The following is a 23860-nucleotide window of genomic DNA, read 5'->3' as shown; positions in this document are numbered from 1 at the left end:
GTGGCTGTCATATTGTACAGTACAGATCTATGTTTGCATTTATATACATGAGCAGACTACCAACCCTAATCTTTTAGGAAAACCGGAACCATGTGATGCATGACCTGAAAACCTACTTCCTGTACCTGGTTAACAGAGGTGATATATGACACAGAAGAGAACTTTAAAAAGTGTAATTGTTCCGACTTCGGCTCAGGTCATGATCTCACAGTCCATAAGTTCGAGCCCCACATTGGGCTGTGTGTTAATAGCCCAGAGCCTGGAGCCTCTGCTTCTGATTCTGTGTTGCCCTCTTTCTCTGCCCCTCCCCCACTTGCACACTCTCTTTCAAAAATACACATTAAAAAAAATTAAAAATTAATTGTTCTCCATCCTTAATTATTCAAAAAGCTTTCAAAATCCATAAAACAAAGACTTCTGTTTAAAAAAAGTAGAAGCCTGTGACATTTCTTAAAAACTAAAACTGGTTTCAGAAATGTAAACTTCTTAATAGGATGGCTAAACAGCAGTATGGCAGGAATAAAGAGTAATTTAGTGATTTGGGAGATCAAACCAGTGCTTGTTCCAACCTAGTCTGAAAGACCAAAGTGATAAAAATTATGAAATGAAATTTAGGATATGGAGGAATGATGTAGGAAAGCCTGTATGTTTCCGAAGGGAATCAGAAGGCAAGGAGGGTGAGGAAGAAGTCATAAACAGGAAAGAAAAAAGCCTTATGAATTTCCCAAACTAGAAGAAAATCTAAAGCCTTCAGATAGAAGGGTTCTAGACATATCTTGGTGAAATTTTTCAACCCCAGGACATAAAGAAATTCCTACCAGCTTCTAGAGATAGGGGGATAAAAAATGTTACACGTAAGACGACTATAATTTTGTAGGCATCAACTTCTTAACTGCTACTTGTAAAAAAAAAAAATAGGACAAGGTCTACAAAGCACTGTAAGAGAAGTATATTAAATTTAGAGTTCTTTATAGAGTTATGCTGTGACTCAGTTGCCAGGACCAAAGAATCATCCAGACTAAAAGCTTGTCAAAACCATATGTATATACTTAAGGATGTACTCCAGAATACCAGAAGATAATGTGGTAGAAGAAATAATGGTGAACAAAGAACCTAGTAAAACTGAGTTAATCTTAAATAGCCATTGATGGGATGGTGGTAAAAGTTAATGCTGTCGTTGTATTGTGAATCACATACTAGGGGAGGTAAGTTTTCTAGAAGACAAAATCTATACCATCATTGCAGATTTCAACCAAACCTGGGAATTAAGAATAAAAACAAGCTAAAGATTTTGCCTTGTTTGAGGTAGTAGAAAAGCCAGAGAAGGAAAATCAGTATCATCATCCAAGTTGTAAACTCTGAGTGCCTGTTATTTGTTCATATAATCTAACATTAAAAATGTGGGATTTGGGGGCACCTGGCTGCTTCATTTGGTAGAGCATACAGCTCTTGATTTGGGGGCTGTGAGTTTGAGCCCCATGTTGGGTGTAGAGATTACTTTAAAAATAAAGTCTTTAAAAAAAGTGGGATTTCTCCTCTCTGTAGAAGCAGTTATTTGAACACCTTATTCTCTAGGTGGTTTAATATTCCAGGAAAATCACATTTCAGGAAAGGCTGAAACACAATGGCCTATGCACATACCTGTGCCTATTCTCTCCTGCTTCTGCTAGTGACTGAAGCCCACTTCTGTTTGTTTGTTTGTTTGTTTAAGTTTATTTACTTATAGAGAGAAAGATCCAGAGCAGGGGAGGGACAGAGAGAGAGAGAGAGAGAGATCCTGAGAATCCCAGGCAGGCTCCTCACTGTCAGCTCAGAGCCCGATGTGAGGCTTGAACTCATGAACTGTGAGATAATGACCTGAGCCAAAACCAAGAGTCAGATGCTTAACTGACTGAGCCACCCAGACTCCCCCCACTTCTGGTTTTAATACACAAGTGATGGAAGTACAAGGAAGGAAGATGGATTGCTGTTGCTTTAAGTTAGCCTGTGTATCACTTTAGACTTTGATCTGACCCCCCTCCCTTTTTTTTGATCTGACACCTCTTGAGGACTTAAGATACACAATGGCCTTTGAAAAGATAAAAGGCAATACCCATTCTGTGACACCTTTGCGTATTTGTCATAAGCAGTAGAAATACATGACTCCCTCTCTTTGCCTTTTTGGGTTGGGGCTAAATGAAAGGAAAGTGCTCTGAAATCTGCAAGTCTGCCAGTTAGCACTGGATCTGTAGTGACTCCCTCTCAATCCAAGTCTTTCCAAAAACTCAGTTGGAAGATGGCAGCCAGTTAATCTCTTATCTTAAGCACCATTTTAACTCTAACAAATACTGCTTACTCTCCAAAATTACTTCATGTCCATTATTTTTGTCTCTTCAGCTAGATTGTAAGCACTGTGTAGAAGGGACTGTACATCATAAATCTCCGGAATCCTTGAGATGCCTGGCATAGTGCCGAGAACATACTAGCGCATACTTCTTTAGATTGTTTCTATAGACCGTGGAGAGATAATAAGAATGCATGCTGTATTTAATTCTAATCCATGACACATTTTATAGTTTGACATGCTGGAAGAAGTCCTAAGCTCGGAGTCAGAGCAACACGAGTATACTCTTCAGACTCACTCTGTCTGTAATCATAGGAATGTTATATCAATTCTACAAATTAGGGTAACAAAGAATACCATCTTCCTGCTTACACACAGGGATGATGTGAGAATAAAATGAGAAGCATTATAGGACAGATTCAGATTTTTAAGAATCTATAGAAATAGAATGTAGTAGTATTTTGTTACAGGTGATTTACATCCTTCATTCAGAATATACCTTAATTTTATCCCTTAGTTTTCTGTATTCTTGTCATCAAAAACATCTTTGTTTTCCTTTTAAGAATGAGAAAATGTTCTCAACTTGAGTTAGGTAAGTCATGTGTGAATATTAAGCTCTAAACAGAATGAATCATGGCACAAACCTGTTATTTTCCTTAAGTGATTTAGCTCCTGAATCAGTTATCAGCATATATATAGGTTATTCTTATGACATGTTAGTATGACCAGAATGAAGGGACTATCTATGAAGAAGTTAACCAGATTCAGTATGGTAATTGTCCTTGTAAATTTGCCCCCAAGTAAATGACGTTACAATGTTGATTTATTTTAAAAAGATAAAATCATTTGGTTTGTGGACATTACCAATGATCAGGCTTGAAAGAGTTAAACCCATAAACTCTTAAAATATGCTATGAAGAGGAAATGAATATCACCCTTCTTTTTTGTTTAATACACATTAAACAATGATCCGTCATTTTTGTCTCATTTAAGATCACTAACTTGGGGCATACCATTCCAGTTGGACAAGATCTTAAATTGTGACTAAGTTTTAATGAGTGCTTACAAAAACGTGTGTTGCAATTGCTTCTTGAGTAGGCTTTTTGCATTCCAGCTGGACAGAGGTAGGCCACGTGGCTCACCACTTAGTTACCCTTTATTGTTTAGGTCTCAGCGCATTGAAAATCTCTCAGGAGCATGGTAGAAAAGTAAATCCTCCACTTTTAAAACATCCCTTAACAAAGAATATCTTCTTTCTTAAATGAGTTGTTTTTTTAACTTTGGAATTTCGTTTTGTGGTTTTTAAACGAAGAATTTATAATGCTGCAAGGTTACCTTAAAAATAAGCCAGCAGGTTTGGCCATTTTTACAAAACAGTATACCAGTGTTAGAAGTGGAGTCAAAACAGAGTACACATAGAAATGTACACTCTGGAAAAAAAAATTTTTTTCTTTTAATATTTAGGAAACCTTGAAAGCTATAGGGGAACACTTTCTACTTGTAACTTGAGTAGAATGCTCTAAACTAAAAGGCATCTTTTTATGGGTTCTGCCTCTGCTGCTTCTGATTAATTGTGTGACCTCGAGCAAATCTCTTAATTCTCTGAGCCTCAAGTTTCTCATCTGCAAAATGAAGATAATTATGCCTGCCCTAGCCACAGGAATGTTCTAAGAATAGCAGTAGAGAGAATCTTTATAAAGGATTAGGCATGCAGTTTATAGATTTATGATAGCAGTCTTCTGTGTAAAAATTAAGCTTGGCATTATTTTTATCACGAACGCCAAAAATATTTGCTTTATAATAAACCACATAAATAAATCTTCCCTAAGTATGCTTTTGTCCAGACACCTGAACGAAGTACAGACATGTCCCTTGTATGTGAAATCATTCAAAGATTTGAGTAAGTGGAAGAATATTGACGAGGAACTGTAAACAACTAAGCATATAGTTAAGTGATAAGTATAGAAGATCTCCTGAGAAGGTAGAAACACACTTTACCTCCTTCAATTTTGATAGAGACATCTTATGTTGGGAGGGAATGTACCAGGATCTTTCTTCCCTGTCCTTCCCCCAAATACTCATAACTCTTGTTATTTAAGATTTTTTCCTGTATTTGATGATGAGACTAACCTGGGGATGTGACCAGTAGAGGAAGAAAGGAAGGTTGAGAATCGCTGATCGACAAATTATCAGATTTCCTAGCAAGTCTCTAATTTTAGATTTCCTCATTAATTGAGACATGGTCTGCCATTTGATTCTGTGACTAAGACAGGGTTAAAACAGGGGTGATGTTTCCCCCTCTTTCTTCTTTTTATTGCATCTAAACAAGAAGACGGATTGTAGTAGAGCCTATTGTGGTAATTATTATGTCATATGTGTAAATAAAACCGCCATGCCCTGTGCCCTAAACTCACACAGTAATGTGTGTCAATTATTTCTCAATAAAACTGGAAAAAAAAATAGGGAAGAACACAGAAGAAGAAATAATTTCCCAATTTTCATCGTGTTTAGATTTGGCTTCAATTCCTGGAATAGGAATAAAGGTCAGAAACTACTGATATAAATTCTATTTATTATGTAGACCATGAGGAAATCAGGGTAGAAAATAGACAGTGTCTGCACAGTGCTGTCTCAGTGTGAACCATCTCTGAATTAAGGAACTTTAGAGTGAGAATTGAGGATAAAATATGTTTGGAGGTGATGTCTTTTAATATAAAATTTTGGAAAAGCTTCTTAAATTATAGCTTTTCTGGATTCTTTTTTTAAAAAATGTTTATTTTTAGTTTCAGAGAGAGAGTGCAGGAGAGAGACAGAGAAAATACCAAGCAGACTTTATGCTGTTAGCACAGAGCCCAAAGCAGGGCTTGATCTCACGAACTGTGAGATCATGACCTGAGCTGACAGCAAGAGTGAGACACTCAACTGACTGAGCTACCCAGGTGTCCTGTAGCTTTTCTGGATTCCTGATTTATGTCTCTAACATAACTTTTTCTGTCAGTTTTGAGGTCATTCTGGAGACTCTTTCAGATATTTGATACATTATTCTGTAACACAAGTAGTCTAGTTGTAACACTGTATGTTTCAAATATTTCTTTCATTTACTTGGTTGGAAATCAAAGTGTATCTTCCCAAAGAAGTGAAGCTCTCCACAGTGAAACTAGGAGGCAAACTAAGATTTAGTTTCTAGAAGAGCGGTAGTATGGAATAGTAGGGCAGAACATGGTATTTGGAGTACGAGAGCTTGGTTTTGAGCCCTGGTTGTATTTGTTTGTAGATGTGCCATTGTAGGTAGATTATTAAACCTGCCTGGATTTGATTCTTCATCTATAAAGTAGGAATAATATTATTTCCCACCAGTGTAGTTGTGAGGAAATGATATACTTAAACTGTAAACTGTATGTCATTTCTCATGATCATCAGCATCTCTCAACCATAATAAGCCCAACTTTCTAAGGAAAAGTATATTGCCTCCCTTCTAGTAGTACTTTCAGTAGCAGAGGTGAGGTAGTGAATATACTTTTTTCCCTAGAAATGTCTACTTCAGCTGCCTCCGGCAGTGGTTCTTAAACTTTGGCATGCTGAAGGATCATCTGGAAAGCTTGTGTAATCTGTGGAATCCCATTTGCCAGAAATTCTCAATCGGTAGTTCTTGGATTGAGTCCAGGAATCATCATCTTTTTTTTTTTTTAGTTTATTTCTTTTGGGAGAGAGAGTGAGCAAGAGCGAGCATGAACAGGGGAAGGAGACAGAGAGGGGGAGAGAGAGAATCTCATGCAGGCTTCATTGTGTCAGCGTGGGCCTCGAACTCACAAACTGTGAGATCATGATCTGAACCGAAATCAAGAGTCAGATGCTTCACTGACTGAGCCACACCCAGGCGCCCCCACAAATCCTCATTCTTAACAGTCAGTTCTTACAGGCGATTCCAAGGTACGGGAGTCCTCAAACCACACCTGAAACTGTTCTGCTAATTACCTTCCCCCATACTTGATATTCTAATCCATAGGACTAGCTTTCCTAGGATCAGACTGTCTCTGTCTATACATGTAAGTTGACACTGGGAATGTAGGAGGGGTTTTATTCCAGAAGCCCGCCCTGTCTGAGCTCTTTATTGCTCCAGAACAGTCACCCATCCTTCAGCCATGGGTTCTCAAAGCATGATCTGTGCCATAGAAGCTCCCAAGTTAAAAAAAAAAATCCATCTCAGAGAGTGAGCCCTGGAAATCTGATTTTTATTTTTCTTATTTATTTATATCTATTTTTTAATCTCTGCACCCAACATGGGACTCGAACTCACGACCTTGAGATCAAGAGACAAATGCTCTTCCGACTGAGGCAGCCAGGCGTCCCTAAAAATCTGATTTTCAATATGCTTTCTAGTCGAGTCTTATGTACCCTAGAGTTTGAGAACTGACTTCAAAGTCCCTCTCCCCTGGAGTCTTGCCTTTGCTACAACTCTCTTGTAGTCATTTGTTCTCTACTAAATCCAGATCATTTCTGTGTCTTTATTACTTCCCATGCCTGTGCCCATCTCTCTCATCCCCACCCACCACAACCAGATTTAGTGTTTTATTATATAATTCTGCATGACTGTAGCAACTTCCATATTAATCTCCTTCCTTCCCTCTAGTCTTGTCTTTTTTTTTTTTTTAAATATTTTTTTTATTTATTTCTAGGAGAGAGAGAGAGAGAGAGACAGCGTGAGCAGGGGAGGGTCAGAGAGAGAGGGAGACACAGACTCTGAAATTGGCTCCAGGCTCTGAGCTGGCAGTCAGCACAGAGCCCGATGCGGGGCTCGAACTCACGAACCGCAAGATCATGACCTAAGCGAAAGTCGGATGCTTAACCGACTAAGCCACCCAGGCGCCCCCCCCCTCTAGTCTTGTCTTTAAATTATACCTTAGAATCTTATCCAGTCAGGTCCCTTCTCTACATGAGAGTCAAAATTCTTTAGCTTGGCAAATAATTTCTCTGATAGTTTAGCTCATTCCTCTCATTCTCTTCACACTCTACTGTTCAGCTGTTCTGACTGCTTGATATTTTCCAGAAGGGCCATATACTTTCTCATGCTTCAAGGAAGCCTTCCTTATATACTGGACTTTGTTAGGCAGTAGGATGATCCCGGAACATCTCTGGTCTGTCTATCTATCTGTTGTCATAATTTACACAGTTGCAAAGCTGTCTTTCCATTTGCCTGCTTACTTGCTCAAGGACAAAGCCCTTTGTCCTTACCTCACTCTTTTTAAACCTGCCTCATATTAGATACCAGCTAGTATCTAACATGGCCTGGCCATTGTAGGTGTTGTGGACCTTTTCTGAATTGAATGAGGTGGGAGATACTACAGTGGATCTCAGCAAAGTGGGAATTTGAAGAGTGAAACTTTAGCACACCAGCACTGAGGAAGAGGAGGTGCAGTGCAGGCAGAGCAGAGACTGGAGGGAGCATGGTGCGGTGTCTGTCGTGCCAGGTTGTTCACTGGGGAGTGCTTCGGTAGACAGGGAGAAGAAAAGGAGGTAGGACCAGAGAGGAAAGTAGGGCTCAAAGTGCGGAGAGTTCTGAATATCAGCCTTAAGAATGCCTTTAAAGAGAGTCGGCTTCTGACTAGAGGAGAGTTCTGGAGGAACGTCCATTACATCATAACTGTTGGTAGCTTGGTCTCCCATTCTCTTATCTTCCTCACTCCCTAATCCATCTTCCATTTGGAGTGCTACTTCAGGAATACAGATCAGAAATGAGGACCTGATATGAGGAAGTGGGGGGATGTGAAGTAGAAGACACGAGTCGGGGACATGGCAGAAAAATTGGTTTTGTCAGTATTGGCGTTTGGGTAAAAGGAGACAGAGAAGTCAGAGGTGACCTGAGATTTTTGTATCTGAACCTACAAGAAGACTTTCTAAAGATGACGTTTAGGACAGAGGAGGAACAGATTTTATTGCCAAGAAAGTGATTGCTATTTTTTCAGTCCATGAATTTGAGATATTTCAAGGATTTCTATGAGGCAGAAAGTGAACATTGTGTATGTAGTCAGAGATAGTGGGGCCTCCAGAGAGACAGTAGGAGTGGGGATGTGGTTTTGGATATAATCTTCATTGAGTTCCCTGTTGAGGCTGTGGTTACAGCTTCTGTTGACTAAGAGAAAACACATAATGTGAAAAGAAAGGAACGCTTAACAGCCACTTAGGTTGAAGAGACAAAGACAGAAAATGAGTGAGTGAGTGAGTAAATGAATGACTAAATAAATATTGGGGAATGGATACTTTTAAGGGGTAAGCAAAGGAAGAAGGCTTAGCAAAGGCTCTTGAGAAGGAGCAAATGGAGTTGGGGATACAGTTCTACTTTGTGAGGTCTTTTTCATGAAGGACAAAAAGTATTCTGAGATACAACCATTGACAGTTTGATCATTGACAGCAAAATTTTGAGAAAGAAATGGCTTACTTCCCACAGAAATGCTCTGATAATAAACCTATTTATTTTCTATTTAGAGAAGTTGTTCTTGGGTTATTTATTTACTAAAAATGCCCCATACTTAATAATGAAAATGGCCCCAAGATAGTTGGCAGCCTATTATCTTAAAATATTAAGTGTCTGTATTTTAATTGTAAGACAAGACTTCTCTTGTCCGGAGATTATTCCTTCTAATGTTCTGCTTATCATTTGTTTTTAGCATTACATTGTGGGTCCTTCCATGAAAAGTTTTTTTTTAAACATTCATAACATGTCCTCCTAAATTGTGCCTTTTAGAACAAAATGGAGAGAAATAAGAGTCTTCATACCAGAGTGCTCTTTGATCCAACTGACCACACCTTTTAAAGACGTGATCAGTTTAGGGGCGCCTGGGTGTCTAAGTCGGATAAGCGTCTGACTTTGGCTCAGGTAATGATCTCATGGCTTGTGAGTTCGAGTTTCACATCAAGCTCTGTGCTGACAGCTCAGGGCCTGGAGCCTGCTTCATATTCTGTGTCTCCCTTTCTCTTCCCTTCACTTGCTCATGCTCTGTTTCTCTCTCTCTCAAAAATAAATAAACATCAAAAAAAAAGTTTTTAAAGATGTGATCAGTTTATCAATGCATTGTTTTGGTTGTTAGTATCTTTTAGAAATATTTGCTTGTGAAGATACATAGCACTAACTTAGTTTTTTCTTAGAGTAAATGACTAAATATACATTGGGGGAAAATGGTTTTTTTAAATAGATTTCTCTGCAGCCAGATGATATTACAACAACATGTTTCTGCCTGTAGGCAGGTGTGACTCCACTTAAGTGTTTGGATTTAGTTTGTCAGTGAAAATCGGGGTAGTTTGTTTGGCTGTTGAAATAAACCAGTAGGTAGTTTGTACATAGGCCCTCTCTGTATGATTGTAACTTACAATAGCTCTACCCACTTACTGAGAGAATAGTCCTCTGTTTGGGATGATCAGGACTCATTTTATATTCAGTCTTTGGATGAAAATGCAATTGTCTAATTTCGCAGATGTCATTTGTTAAAGATTCCAGCAGTAACAAAAAAAAAAGAGGGAGAGGGAATCAGATATATTCCTTGACTATAAAAAGCTTACGTTGTAAGTATATTGAGTGAGAGGAGCAGCTTGAATATTCCTTTTTTATATTTTCACTTCTTTCAGTTTGGTATTGGTGTTTTCAGGATTTAGGATTAACAGAGTGAATGGAAGATGGAGTAGACTCTGGGCAAGAAAAGTATTTTAGATTGTAGTAGAAATATGCCTCATTTTATGCTTTAGGGTTTTTTGTGGTTTTGTTTTGGTTTACTTATTTTAGTAATCTCTACAACCAGCATAAGGCTTGAATTCATGACCCCAAGATCAAGAGTCAGTCTTCTGACTGAGCTAGAATTCTAAGCTTTAGGCACCCCTATGCTTTTGGCATCTTTTAATTAGAATTTTATATAGCAAAAAATTAACCATTGGTAACTCAAATAATTATGTATTTGGTATATGTATGTATACTGAGTGTTTTATTTATTTATTTATTTAATTTATTTGTTTATTTATTTATTTAATATTTTAGAGAGAGGGAGGGAGAGAGAGGATGGGCAGGGAAGATGGGCAGAGGGAGAGAGAGAGAGAATCCCAAGCGTTCTCCACACAGCACAGAGCCTGTCACCAGGCCTGACCCCATGACCCTGGGATCATAGCCTGAGCCAAAATCAAGAGTCAGACGCTCAACTGACTGAGCCATGCAGGCACCCGCCTAAGTAACTTAGAAACCTAGAGTACTATTTTGCTTAAAGGAGATGTGACCTGATTTTTTGGTGACAGATTGTTGTAAATGTTGGCAGTTAATCTGTAATGAGCTATATTGAACCAACGATTTCCTAAAAAGAAGTAAGCCTATAGTCACTTTGGTTTTATACTTTTCCTTAAATGACAGTAAAACCAGTTTTACCATTTGACTCACTTCAGAAGTATTTCGAGGCTGTTTATATGACCAACTCATTTTGTGAAATGATAAAATACATAAAAATAATAAGACTCAGTAACTTAATCCAAATAAGGTATTTCTGAGAGTAATGGACATTCAAACTGTTCTTTATCACATTAAAAAAGGATTTAGTAGGTTTGAAAGTGTGAAGTGAATAGAACTCAGTATTGATATCCTGGATAGTATAGTAGTAGTGGTCTAAATGTGCTGTTAAGTTGATTATAGCAAGAGTGTTTTTTACTTAGCTTTTTAAAAAGGAAAATGGCAGTGTTTTCTTTTAAATCTTTACCTGGATTAAAAAAACAAAGCAAATTTTTACAGACAATTTTAGGAACATTTGCTTCCTAATAATATCCATGTGATTATATACTTGATTCATGAAAGGAATAATTAGGGGTGCCCCTCTGGCTCAGTCATTGGATCATGTAACTCTTGATTTTGGGGTCATGAGTTCAAGCCCCGTTTGGGTGTGGAGCCTACCTAAAATAAGAATTAAAAAAAAATAGAGGCGCCTGGGTGGCTTAGTTGGTTAAGCATCTGACTCTTGATTTCAGCTCAGGTCATGAACTCACAGTCATGAGAACGAGCGCCATGTCGGGCCCTACACTCTACACTGGTCATGGAGTCTGCTTAAGATTCTCTCTCTCTCTCTGCTCCTACCTGCTTGCACTCTCTCTCTCTCAATTAAAGATAAATACATACATATAATATTATGTATATTAAGATAAAAAGAGGATGATTCTTTTTTACCATGAGTTTTTACCTCTAAGAAAATTCCTGTTATTTTTACTCTCTTGTTAAAATGGGACTAGAACTTGTTATGTGCAAATATGTGATGGGAATTTGCAAATTCATTAAAAGTTTCCTGACACTTAATAATGTAATGCATTTAAAAAGTATGTATATTCACGGGTACCTGGTTGGCTCAGTCAGTAGAACATACAACTCTTGATCTTGGGGTCATGAGTTTGAGCCCCAAGTGGGGCTTAGAGCTTTCTTAAAAGAATATGTAGGGGTGCCTGGGTGGCTCAGTTGGTTAAGTGTCTGACTCTTTATTTTGCCTCGGACTGTGATCTAATGGTTAGTGAGTTTGAGTCCCACATTTGGCTCTGTGCTGATAGTGTAGAGCCTGCTTGGGATTCCCTCTCTCCCTCATTTTCTGTGACTTTCATGCTCACGTGAGTGCACTCATGGTCTCTCTCTCTTTTTCTTTCTCTCTCTGTAAAAATAAATAAATAAAAATAAACATTAAAAATATAGATGTTTCAGTCAGGAATTGGAAACAACCAAATTGTCAAATAATAGGAAATAGGATAAGTGATACTTGACTCCAAGAGAATGTGATGCAGCCACCAAAAACAAGCTTTCAAAGTCTATATTAATATAAAAAAAATAATGCCAAGTTATAAAACAACATGGACAGAAAAAAACAGATTTTTGTAAATACACTTGAAATGCTTGAAAGTATAGAATTTCTGAATGTTGAGACTTGTCTTTTTCTCTTTATTTGTATTATAATGTTTTCTGATATGAATATTTAGGTGTAAATGGACATGCATATCAATAATTATTTTTTATTTTTTAAAATATAATGTATTATCAAATTAGTTTCCATACAACACCCAGTGCTCATCCCCACAAGTGCCCTCCTCCATGCCCATCACCCACTTTCCCCTCTTGCCACCCCCGCCATCAACCCTCAGTTTGTTCTCAGTATTCAAGAGTCCCTTATGGTTTGCCTTCCTCCCTCTCTAGCTTTTTTTTTTTCCCCTTTCACTTCCCATGGTTTTCTGTTAAGTTTCTCAAGATCCCCATATGAGTGAAAACATATGGTATCTGTCTTTCTCTGACTGACTTATTTCACTTAGCATAATATCCTCCACTTCCATCTACACTGCTGCAAATGGCAGGATTTCATTTTTTCTCGTTGCCAAGTAGTATTCCATTATATGGGTAAACCACATCTTCTTTATCATTTCGTCAGTTGATGGACATTTAGGCTCTTCCATGATTTGGCTGTTGTTGAGAGTGCTGCTATGAACATTGGGGTACATGTGCCCCTATGCATCAGCACTCCTGTGTCTCTTGGGTAAATTCCTAACAGTGCTATTGCTGGGTGATAGGGGAGTTCTCTTGTTAATTTTTTGAGGAACCTCCACACTGTTTTCCAGAGCAATTGCACCAGTTTGCATTCCCACCAAGAGTGCAAGAGGGTTCCCGTTTCTCCACATCCTCCCCAGCATCTATAATCTCCTGATTTGTTCATCTAGCCACTCTGACTAGCGTGAGGTGGTATCTCAGTGTGCTTTTGATTTGTATTTCAAATACAAATGATGATGAGTGACGTTGAGCATCATTTCATGTGAAGACATCTGGATGTCTTCTTTGGAGAAGTGTCTATTCATGTCTTCTGCTCATTTCTTCACTGGGTTATTTGTTTTTTGGGTGTGGAGTTTGGTGAGTTCTTTATAGATTTTGGATACTAGCCCTTTATCCGATATGTCCTTTGCAACTATCTTTTCCCATTCCATCAGTTGCCTTTTAGTTTTGCTGATTGTTTCCTTTGCAGTGCACAAGTGTTTTATTTTGATGAGGTCCCAATAGTTCATTTTTGCTTTCTATTCCCTTGCCTTTGGAGAAGTGTTAAGAAATTGCTGTGGTTGAGGTCAAAGAGGTAGTTTCCTGCTTTCTCCTTTCGGGTTTTGATGGTTTCCTGTCTCTCATTCAGGTCCTTCATCCATTTTGAGTTTATTTTTGTTATGGTGTGAGAAAGTGGTCTAGTTTTGTTCTTCTACGTGCTGCTGCCCTGGACATCATATTTAATTTAAAATGAAATTCTGCCAATGTTTTACACCACATACAAAAATTAATTCAAAATGGATCTTAAGCTTAATTTAAAACCTAAAATTATTGAACTTCTGGTAGAAAATATAGATGAAAAGCTTCATGATTCTTTAATGACTACTTAGATTTGACAGAAAAAGATCTGTAAAAGAAGAAAATGAAGAGTTGTTCTTAATGGAAATTAAAAAATTCTTAGAAAAACACTGTTAAGATAATAAAAATAAAAGCACAGATTGGGAGAATATATTTGCAAAACACATTATCAAGAATATATATAGAACCCTTATATCTCAATAATTAGAAAATGAACAATTCAAAAAATAGGCAAAAGATTTGAGCAGATACTAAGGAAAATATTTGATGACAAGTAAGCACAAGAAAAGATGTTCAACACTATTATTAGGGAGATGCAAATTAAAACCTATGAGGTAACTCTATACATTTATTCTAATGACGAAAGTAAAAATTATGTATAATTTCAAATACCAGAAAGGATGTGAAAAAGCTGGATCCTTCTGCATGATTAGTAGGAATGCAAAATCGCACAGAAATATTGCAAAAGTGTTTCTTCTAAAGTTAAGGAGAAAATTGTAACACAGGTCAACAATACCATTCTTTGATATTAATCCGAAAGAAATCAAAACCTGTGGGACGCCAGGGTAGTTCAGTCGGTTAAGCATCTGACTTCAGCTTAGGTCATGATCTCACGGTTTGTTAGTTCAAGCCCTGCAACAGGCTCTCTGCTGTCAGCATGGAGCCCACTTTGGATTCTCTGTTCCCTTCTCTCTCTTCCCCCCCTCTCAAAAATAAATAAACATTAAAAAGAAATAAAAACCTATCCACAAAAACTTGTATGCATGCAAATATTACCACCCCAAACTAGAAACAACTCTGAATGTCCTTCAGATGGTGAATGAATACATATTATTACAGCACATCTGTACAGTGGAATAACATTCACCAATAAAAAGGAATGAGCTCTGCAAATAGCTGTATACTTTATCTGTGTTCCATTTATATGACTTTTGGAAAAGGGCAAAACTGTAGGAACAGATTAAAAAGTCAGCATTGTCGGGTGCACCTGGGTGGCATAGTCGGTTGAGCTCTGACTCTTGATTTTGGCTCTGGTCATGATCTCAGGGTCATGGGATCGAGCCCTGCCTCAGGCGTGGAGCCTGCTTAAGATTCTCTTCCTCTCTCTCTCTCTCTCTCTCTCTCTCTCGCTCTCGTGCACTCTTTCTCTCTCTTCCCCCCTTCTCTCTGTCTCTCTCAAATAAAAAAAAAAGTCAGTATTGTCTGGGGAGTGGTAGAAGGGATAGATGACAAAGGACCAGAGGGAACTTTTCAGAGTAATTAAAATCTGTATTTTGGTTCAGAGTCATACAACTAAAATGGGCAAATATTATTNCTGCTAACATTTTAATTTTTTATATTTTATTTTTAAATTATTTTTTAAAGTTTATTTTTGTAATCCCTACATCCAACATGGGACTCAGATTCACGATCCTGAGATCAAGATTTGCATATTCTTTCAGTTGAGCCAGCCAGGCACCCAGCTGGTAACCTTTTTAAAAAAATTTAATAAAGGAGCGCCTGGATAGCTCAGTTGGTTAAGCATCTGACTTCAGCTCAGGTCATGATCTCATGGTTCAAGGGTTTGAGCCCACATCAGGCTCTATGGTGATGCCACAGAGCCTGCTTGGGATCCTCTGTCTCCTCTCTCTCTACCCCTCCTCGATTCATGCTTTCTCTCTCTAAAAAAGAAATAAATGTAAAAAAAAAACTTTAGAAATAAATATATAAAATTTAATGAATAAACAAAGAATGATAGAGTTGCATTCACAGTGATTGATTCAGGGGCTCCTGTCTGGCTCAGCCAGTAGACCATGTAACCTCTAATCTCAGTGTTCTGAGTTCAAGCCCCACATTAGGCATAGAACTTGCTTGTTTGTTTGCTTACTAAACAAATAAATAAATAACTTACTATATAAACAAGTAAATATAGATGTTAATAAATAAAATTATTGATTCAGGCAAAGGGTCTTTTTTACATTTTTAAAATTTTTAAAGTTTATTTTTCTATTTTGAGAGAGAGAGAGGGGATGGGCTTTAGCAGTGGTTGGGTAGGGAAGGGGGAGAGAAAGAACTCCCAAGTAGGCTCCGTGCTGGCAGTGTGGAGCCTGACGTAGGGTTTGAACTCATGAACCATGAGATCTTGACCTGAGCTGAAATCAAGAGTTGGATGTTTAATGGACTGAGCCACCCCAGTGTCCCAAGCAAAGGGTCTTGAATGGGTGCTAAAACCATGAAATGAAATGTCATTGCGGAACAGTATATTGACACGACCCCATAGGTTGTTGCTAATCTTTTTTTTTTTTTTTTAATATTTTTTTTTTATTTCTAGGAGAGAGAGAGAGAGAGCGTGAGCAGGGGAGGGTCAGAGAGAGAGGGAGATACAGACTCTGAAACAGGCTCCAGGCTCTGAGCTGGCAGTCAGCACAGAGCCCGACGCGGGGCTCGAACCCACGAACCGTGAGATCATGACCTAAGCGAAAGTTGGACGCTCAACCAACTAAGCCACCCAGGCGCCCCAGTTGTTGCTAATCTTTATGATTTGAAGAGATCAGGACAGTCACCACATCTTAACCAAGTTCAATTTCATTTCCCTTATTCCACGAGAACTAGACAGTTTATGTCTACTGGCATGAGCAATATGAAGCCTGAGGCAGCAACATTATCAAAAAAAAATGTGAAACCTGGATCTAACTAAGCCTTTAAATCTAACTTATATTTTATGGAAATACAATAGAAAGAACGAGTTGAGTTACATTATGAATAAAGAATCAGACAAATCCAGAATGTGGTATGTTCTCAAAGACTGCTTGTGTGGAATTTTTAAAAACATCAGTGCAGAAGAGGATCCTTCTAGAACAAAAGAGAGAACAGCCAAACAATACTTGAATACTGATTTAGGGAGCAAGGGGCAGGTGAGGAAATTTCGAGGTAAACTGGCTACACTCAATGACATTGGAGAGTTACTTTTCATTTTTTCTGTAGTGTAACAGCAGTGTGGTTAATTAGGAGAAAATATTCTAGGATATATTATGATCAAGAGGGAAAGGGTCATGATGTCTGCAGCTTAGCTTAAAAGTATACACACGTAAAAAACAGGTTAATAATTTTTTTTTTTTTAATGTTTTGTTTATTTCTAGGAGAGAGAGAGACAGCGTGAGCAGGGGAGGGTCAGAGAGAGAGGGAGTCACAGACTGAAACAGGCTCCAGGCTCTGAGCTGGCAGTCAGCACAGAGTCCGACGCGGGGCTCGAACCCACGAACCGCGAGATCATGACCTAAGCGAAAGTCGGACGTTTAACCGACTAAGCCACCCAGGCGCCCCTAGGTTAATAATGTTAATAATTGTTTCTAGATAATGTATATATGGCTGTGCATTAGTATTGTTTTAAATTTTCTGCATGTTTGAAATTTTTCATGATAAAGGCAAATATTTTTAGACCTCACTTAAGAGAAATATTGTTGGTTGATGACCTTATTATATGCAGTGCATTCCTGTGGATCCTACTGATACCAGGCACCTGTACCCACATGGTACTCCTGAGAATAACTTTTACCACACTGTGTTTGACGTTATGTGACACCAGACTACTTTGAGAGCCCGGGTAGAAGAAAACAGCTCTGTGAACCACTCTATCTTGCAAGGGTGTTTTTGAGAGCGTGGCTTATTGTATCCTATGAGTTCCTTTTTGGAAAGATCAGACTTTGGGTTTCAGTAGCAAGAATAGTTGTGCTACTCTCAAGAAATTGGATTTGGGGCGTGTTACAGACATTGAAGCAGGTAGGGGAGTGGAGCTCATGTTTTACCTACCGACTGCTAGAAAGCTCTGGCCAGAAACCTTGGAGCTCACTGGTGGTCTGTCTCTAGCAAATGCATTTTCTAGATGTGCTCTTGACAGCTTCATCATTTTCCCTGCCTACCTTCACTTTCCCTTTAATTTGATTCCCTCACCTACTTTTGGTTGTATTTATTTTGACTTCATGCCCAACGATGTTTTGGCCATGTTAAAAGGATTTAAAACAGTGTTTGATTTGAAAGACACATTTTTATGTTATTATTATTCATCATAGAAGTTCTTGCTCCCAAATCTAGAGATCCATGGGGCGCCTGGGTGGCTTAGTCGGTTAAGCGTCCGACTTTCACTTAGGTCATGATCTCACGGTTCGTGGGTTTGAGCCCCGCGTCGGGCTCTGTGCTGACTGCCAGCTCAGAGCCTGGAGCCTGTTTCGGAGTCTGTATCTCCCTCTCTCTCTGACCCTCCCCTGCTCACGCTGTCTCTCTCTCTCTCCTAGAAATAAATAAACATATTAAAAAAAAAAATCTAGAGATCCTTTATCCTGTAACCAAATGTAGGAAATGTAAAAAGTACATACTTTTAAATATAAATAGGGTATAAAAATCCTATTTTCTGGAATAATACTGTTGTAGCTATATTAGCACCAAAACCTTATTTTGGAGGAAGGAGTAATTAATGCTGGAGAAGAACAAGGGCATTTCATGGAAATGAAATTTCAGCAGCAGTGAGAATTGTTATTCTTCTTAATAATTCAGTTTTTAAATTTTTTTTCAATTAATGAAGGGAAATAAAATGTACTATTGTTAACCTTTAGCATTTCTTTTTTTTTTTAATGGTTTTCTTTCTTTCTGAGAGAGGTAGAGAGACAGCACGAGCAGGGGAGGGTCAGAGAGAGAGGGAGATACAGAATCCGAAACAGGCTCCAGGCTCTGAGCTAGCTGTCAGCACAGAGCCCGACTTGGGGGCTTGAATCCATGAACTGTGAGATTGTCACCTGAGCCGAAGTCGGACTTTTAACCTACTCAGCCACCCAGGCGCCCCAAGTATTTTTTTTTTAATGTTTTATTCATTTCTGGGAGAGAGAGAGAGACAGCGTGAGCAGGGGAGGGTCAGAGAGAGAGGGAGTCACAGACTCTGAAACAGGCTCCAGGCTCTGAGCTGGCAGTCAGCACGGAGCCCGACGCGGGGCTCGAACCCACGAACCGCGAGATCATGACCTAAGCGAAAGTCGGATGCTTAACCGGCTAAGCCAACCAGAGAGAAAGAGACAGTGAGTGAGCGAGAGAGGGGCAGAGAGAGATGGAGAGAGATGGAGACAGAATCTGAAGCAGGTACCTGGCTCTGAGCTGTCAGCACAGAGGCCGACATGGTTCCGAACCTGTGAACCACGAGATCATGACTTGAGCCAAAGTTGGATCTTTAACTGACTAAGCTACATAGCACCCCTACCTTTAGCATTTCTGAAAGAAATATGATGTGCAAAAAAATCCTAATGAAAATTATTTATTCTTGAGTGGCAATTCAAATTACTTTCTCCCATCATAGTATCTTCCTTCTATTAAATGGTGTTTTATATTTTATAAAGTATTTTTCAGTATTAACGTGTTGATACAGATATTATTTTGCACTTTGCCTCTAGGGTGGTAACGTCCTCACTTAATTTCTTCTTGAGATTGCTGTATTATATAACAAAAGATGCATTGTCTGACAATAGAACGTTTACAGCGGGAATAACGACATTTACTATAAAATATGTTATCTGAATCAATGATGGTTAAGACTTTATGTATATATTAAGTAAGAGTGTGTTTTGATACTCCTTAAGTTTATTCTGACTCAAAGAAAGTATTCAGTTGATAAAAAAGGTTTTCTTTTTAGCTAAGATTCCTAAGTTCCGTGGAATCTTCCTCTGAAGGTTTTTCCTTCAAAGATCTGGAAAGTAGCTTGTTAGACAAAATGGTCTTTAAAGGATTTCATACTTACAAAACTAAGTTTTGATTTTTACATTTGGGCATGTATAAACCTTAACCTTAATAACCTATGATTTCTACCAGGAGGGATATGCTAAAATTAATTGCCAAAACAGGGTTAGTTGTAAACATAGGTGTGAGTAAGGTACGTCGCCATCTTCTTTGCTCCAGGCAGAATGATTCCTAGAACTAGGTAGGATTTAGCTTTCGTTGCTCACATCTCTGGAATTTACTTTTCCTGGTTTGCCAAAATAAGGCAAAACAAAACCGCACAATTTTCTCTCTTTTTGCAACTATTTTTAAGTGAAAGTACCATGCGTTTGTATTCTTACTCGCATTCATTTTTTAACACATGAAAAGCCAGTTTAATTTTGTAGTAGTGCCTGTTAGTCACGTGAACTCCCTACAACATCTGCATTTGCACTGATTCACACATCACTCACAGGACAAGTTCCCACAAAGACCTGTTTTGTTCTACTGTCCGATCCACCCTGAAGAAACCAGTTGCCCAGCTATGTGCAGCTTTGTAAGTCAAGATGAACTGGGCAGAAACTGGGTACAGAGACAGAGAAACCAAAGAATGCTCCCTAGTTAACAAGCAGAGTGTGTTATATATAATAAAATTGCAATAACAAAATGTTTTGCATTTTAAGAATAATCCAGTTGGAAAGTTCCTATCACATTCATATTGTAATCATAATTCAAGTCATTAGCTTGTTCCCATTACTCTTAGAATCGGGCAAATATAAATAATGCTTTTAGTAAGAAATTCTAGGCAACAGAGGGCAATGAGAGCAAATGATGAGATGCGAGCTTTAGTCTTGGGTATTCCTTAGCAAGCCTTATGTGGAATAACTACGTATCACGTTTGATAAGAAGAGGAGTTTGGTATTGGATATAGATTCCCTTCTTTCTGGCAACAGTTAACAGACCACAGTAAGCAAAGAATATAGGGTCATGCAGAATTTATTTTTCCAGGGACCCTCCATCTAGGTCAGTGAGAAAGGAGTGCCCACACATGATTCATAAGAAACAGGTAAAATCAAATAAAATGTATTCACAGCTTAATTTATTATTTTTGAACATACTCTTGAAATATTTTCTCTTTGAGTAAATGTTTTGTCAAATTACTTTCATATTTAGGACTTTAAAGAATACCAAGCAAGCACTGTTCGAAAGTTTTTTTTTTTAATTTTCCAGATGATCTTTAAACATTGCGCTTTTGACTCAGCATCAGATAACCTCCCAAAGACTGCATCTTTTGTGATGCTTTTCTTTCTCCTTTTGAGAAATTAAAAAAGGAAACAAAGGAAGCAAAGGAAACATAAAATGACCTCTTCTCGTTGTTTCAACAATAGCGAAAGACCAGGCTTCCAGAACCAAAGTAAGTTAGAGAATTCTCAGAGGACTGAGTGAGAATTTATAGTCTATGTCCTGAATCACATGAATATGTTATAAAATATAAAACTAGTGGGGAGAACACATGATATATTTTCTTTTTTTTTCATCCTCCTAATTTCCCAACGCATTTTGAGAAGAAAATCCTAATAAAAATGAGGTTTTTGCCCCTCATAAAGCTCTTTTCCCACCACAGATATTCCCATGCACACATTTATTTTCTGTTCTGAAGAAATCAGATTAGAAATCCACTTTCTAAAACTTTTTCTCTTGATGTGAGAATACAGAAGTATTAAATTGAAGAAATAAGTGCCCTGTTCAAGCTGCTTCTCCCTGACCCTCCTTTCTCAGGTGTCATCGTCTCTGCTCACACTCCTCCAGATGGACAATTTGGGACTATAATTTCTCAGTGTACTTTCTTGTTTCCCTGTGGTAAGGTTTGAATTGTTGGAAACAGTTGTCTTAATATGACAACTAAATACGAACTTCAGCTCAGGTCATGGTCTCACAGTTTGTGAGTTCAAGCCCTGCCATGAGTGGAGAACCTGCATCAGATTCTATGTCTCCCTCTCTTTCTGCCCCTTGCTCTCATTCTCTCTGTCTCTCTCAAAAATAAATAAAAATTAAAACACATGCACATGTGCGCGCGCGCGCACACACACACACATCAGAATCAGTGGGAGGACTTTCTAAAATACTCCTTCCCTGGGCATCTGGGGGGCTTAGTCAGTTAAGCTTCCAAGTATTGATTTTGGCCCAGGTCATTGATCTCACACTTTGTGGGTTCAAACCCAGCATCATGTCGGGATTCTGCACTGACATTGCAGAGTCTGATTGGTATTCTCTCTCTCTCAGCCCCTCCCCTGCTCTCTCTCACTCTCTCTGTCTCTCACAAAATAAATACATAAACTTAAAAAAATATACTCCTGGGGTGCCTGGGTGGCTCAGTCGGTTAAGTATCTGACTTTGGCTCAGGTCATGATCTCGTTTTTTGTGAGTTCGATCCCCGCATCAGGCTCTGTGCTGGCGGCTCAGAGCCTGGAGCCTGCTTTGGATTTTGTGTCTCTGCCTCTCTCTCATGCTCTGTCTCTCAATAATAAATAAACATTGAAAAAAATAAAAAAATATATACTCCTGCCAAAAGGTTAATTCTGAGGTCCACCTCATTAAGACTCTTTGCCTTTGTAACGAACCAACTTAAGTAATGATTGTAAAAATACATGGTGTAAAAAATATATATACAATATATTTATTGTATACATATTGTATACATATGTATGCATATGTATACATATTGTAAAAGAATATATAAAAATATTGTTATCTTAGAATGTTACACGTATTAATTTAGATTACGATTTTATTATTAATTTATTTACTGATGTGTATATATTTTTGAGAGAGAGTGACAGAGCATGAGTCAGGGAGGGGCAGAGAGAGAGGGAGACAGAGAATCCCAAACAGACTCCAGGCTCGGAGCCGCCAGCACAGAGCGTGATGTGGGGCTCGAACTCATAGACTGCGAGATCATGACCTGAGCCCAAGTCGGAGGATTAACTGACTAAGCCACAAAGGCACCCCATAGGTCACTATTTAAAAAAAAAACAACCTTAAAGTTCTCAAGTGCCTTTTTCATGGGGTTTGCAATGCTGGCTCATAAGTAAAATTCTTAATTTGGTTTTCTGTTTGTTTTTAAGAAAATTAATGCAAAGCTTCATGATGGAGTTTGTCACCACTGTAAAGAAGTTCTTGAATGGCGTGTAAAATACAGCAAATATAAACCATTGTCAAAGCCTAAAAAATGGTAAGTTATGTTTCTTAATTACCTTACCGACCCTATATGTACCATAGTTTATTCCTGCTTTATAAAATGGATTCTTCCTTCTCCACCCCATTCTTTTACAAGTAAATAATGTACCATTTTTATTTATTCTTGTTCATTAAAGATGGGTTAGGGAAGAGAGGCAAGAGTTTGTTTTGCAAAATTCTGTCTCCCATTAACCAGCTAATAATATTTATTATGGATCATCTTTACTAAGGATGACCAAAGTCTTCAAAGGAGTCTGATGTTTTATTTTTATGTTTTGTTTGAGTGTATCCGACACGCAATGTTACGTTAGTTTCAGATGTACAACACAGTGATTCCACAAGTTTATGTATTATGCTGTGACTACCACAAGTGTAGCTACCATCTGTCATCCGGGGGTGGGGGGATATGACCTTTTAATTCTACCCATGAAGATGACTGAAATGGTTTAGATTGAGTATCAAATAAATTGCTGGATTGGATAGCCTGTGATTTCATTTCTTTGAAGATTTGGGTCCAAATGAAAAGGTCCAGTGATTTGGACTTTGTTTCTCATCCCTGTGTACCTCACCCTTTTTCTGTAATTCCGGGATTCTCTTTTATCAGCTTTGTACATCCCTGTGTTTTTCTCTTTTATCCTTTAGCTCAGCCGAGTAAGAACCATACTGGGGGGTAATTGCTGCCTAAAAGAAGAAAGTGATTATTTTAAATATAAAAATTAGCCATTAATATATGCAGTAGTGTTTTTACCCATATACTATGAGTTTTAATTTAGTAGTCATATAGTAGGTATTTGAAACACATTTGTTCCTAGTTGCTTTATTTTGCTTTTAGCAATTCTGTAGCTGTATGTTCTTGAAATGTTATTCTTTCTTCTTCCTTTATGAGAAGAAGTTTTACTTGAAGTATGGAGGGTCAGTGTAAATAATAAATATGATATTGTTGTTTGTTTGTATTGAAAAATCATATCAGCCTTTCTGTTAATCTGTAGCTCAAGCTATAGGGTAATTGTTTTCTTAAGAATGTTTAACATTTTTGAATGTTTTAGTTTGGGCAATTCATTTTGCATAAATTGCTTCTTTTTATTACTAAGAGGTAAAAGCTTTAAGGTAGGATAGTCTAACTTCAGCTATTTAGATTTTTTTCCCTATATTACTCTTTGAGAGCAGAATTCTTTTTTTTTTTTTTTTTTTTTATATGAGATTTTTTATTA

The 23860-nt window shown here is 38.0% G+C and overlaps 1 protein-coding gene across 1 annotated transcript in view; it reads left to right on the top strand.

Moving 5' to 3' along the window:
• Window positions 1-23860, top strand: part of CUNH9orf85 (chromosome unknown C9orf85 homolog) — a 70709-nt gene that overhangs the window by 16017 nt on the left and 30832 nt on the right. Inside the window, exon 2 of the mRNA XM_077759311.1 lies at window positions 22538-22644. Within this exon, the coding sequence (XP_077615437.1) occupies window positions 22538-22644 (107 nt within the window). The remainder of the gene's footprint in view (window positions 1-22537; window positions 22645-23860) is intronic.

This window comes from Crocuta crocuta, unplaced genomic scaffold (assembly GCF_008692635.1).
Source record: "Crocuta crocuta isolate KB4526 unplaced genomic scaffold, BGI_CrCroc_1.0 scaffold41, whole genome shotgun sequence".
In the NCBI taxonomy this organism is placed as follows: Eukaryota; Metazoa; Chordata; class Mammalia; order Carnivora; family Hyaenidae; genus Crocuta; species Crocuta crocuta.
This window is presented reverse-complemented; position numbering and strand designations above follow the sequence as displayed.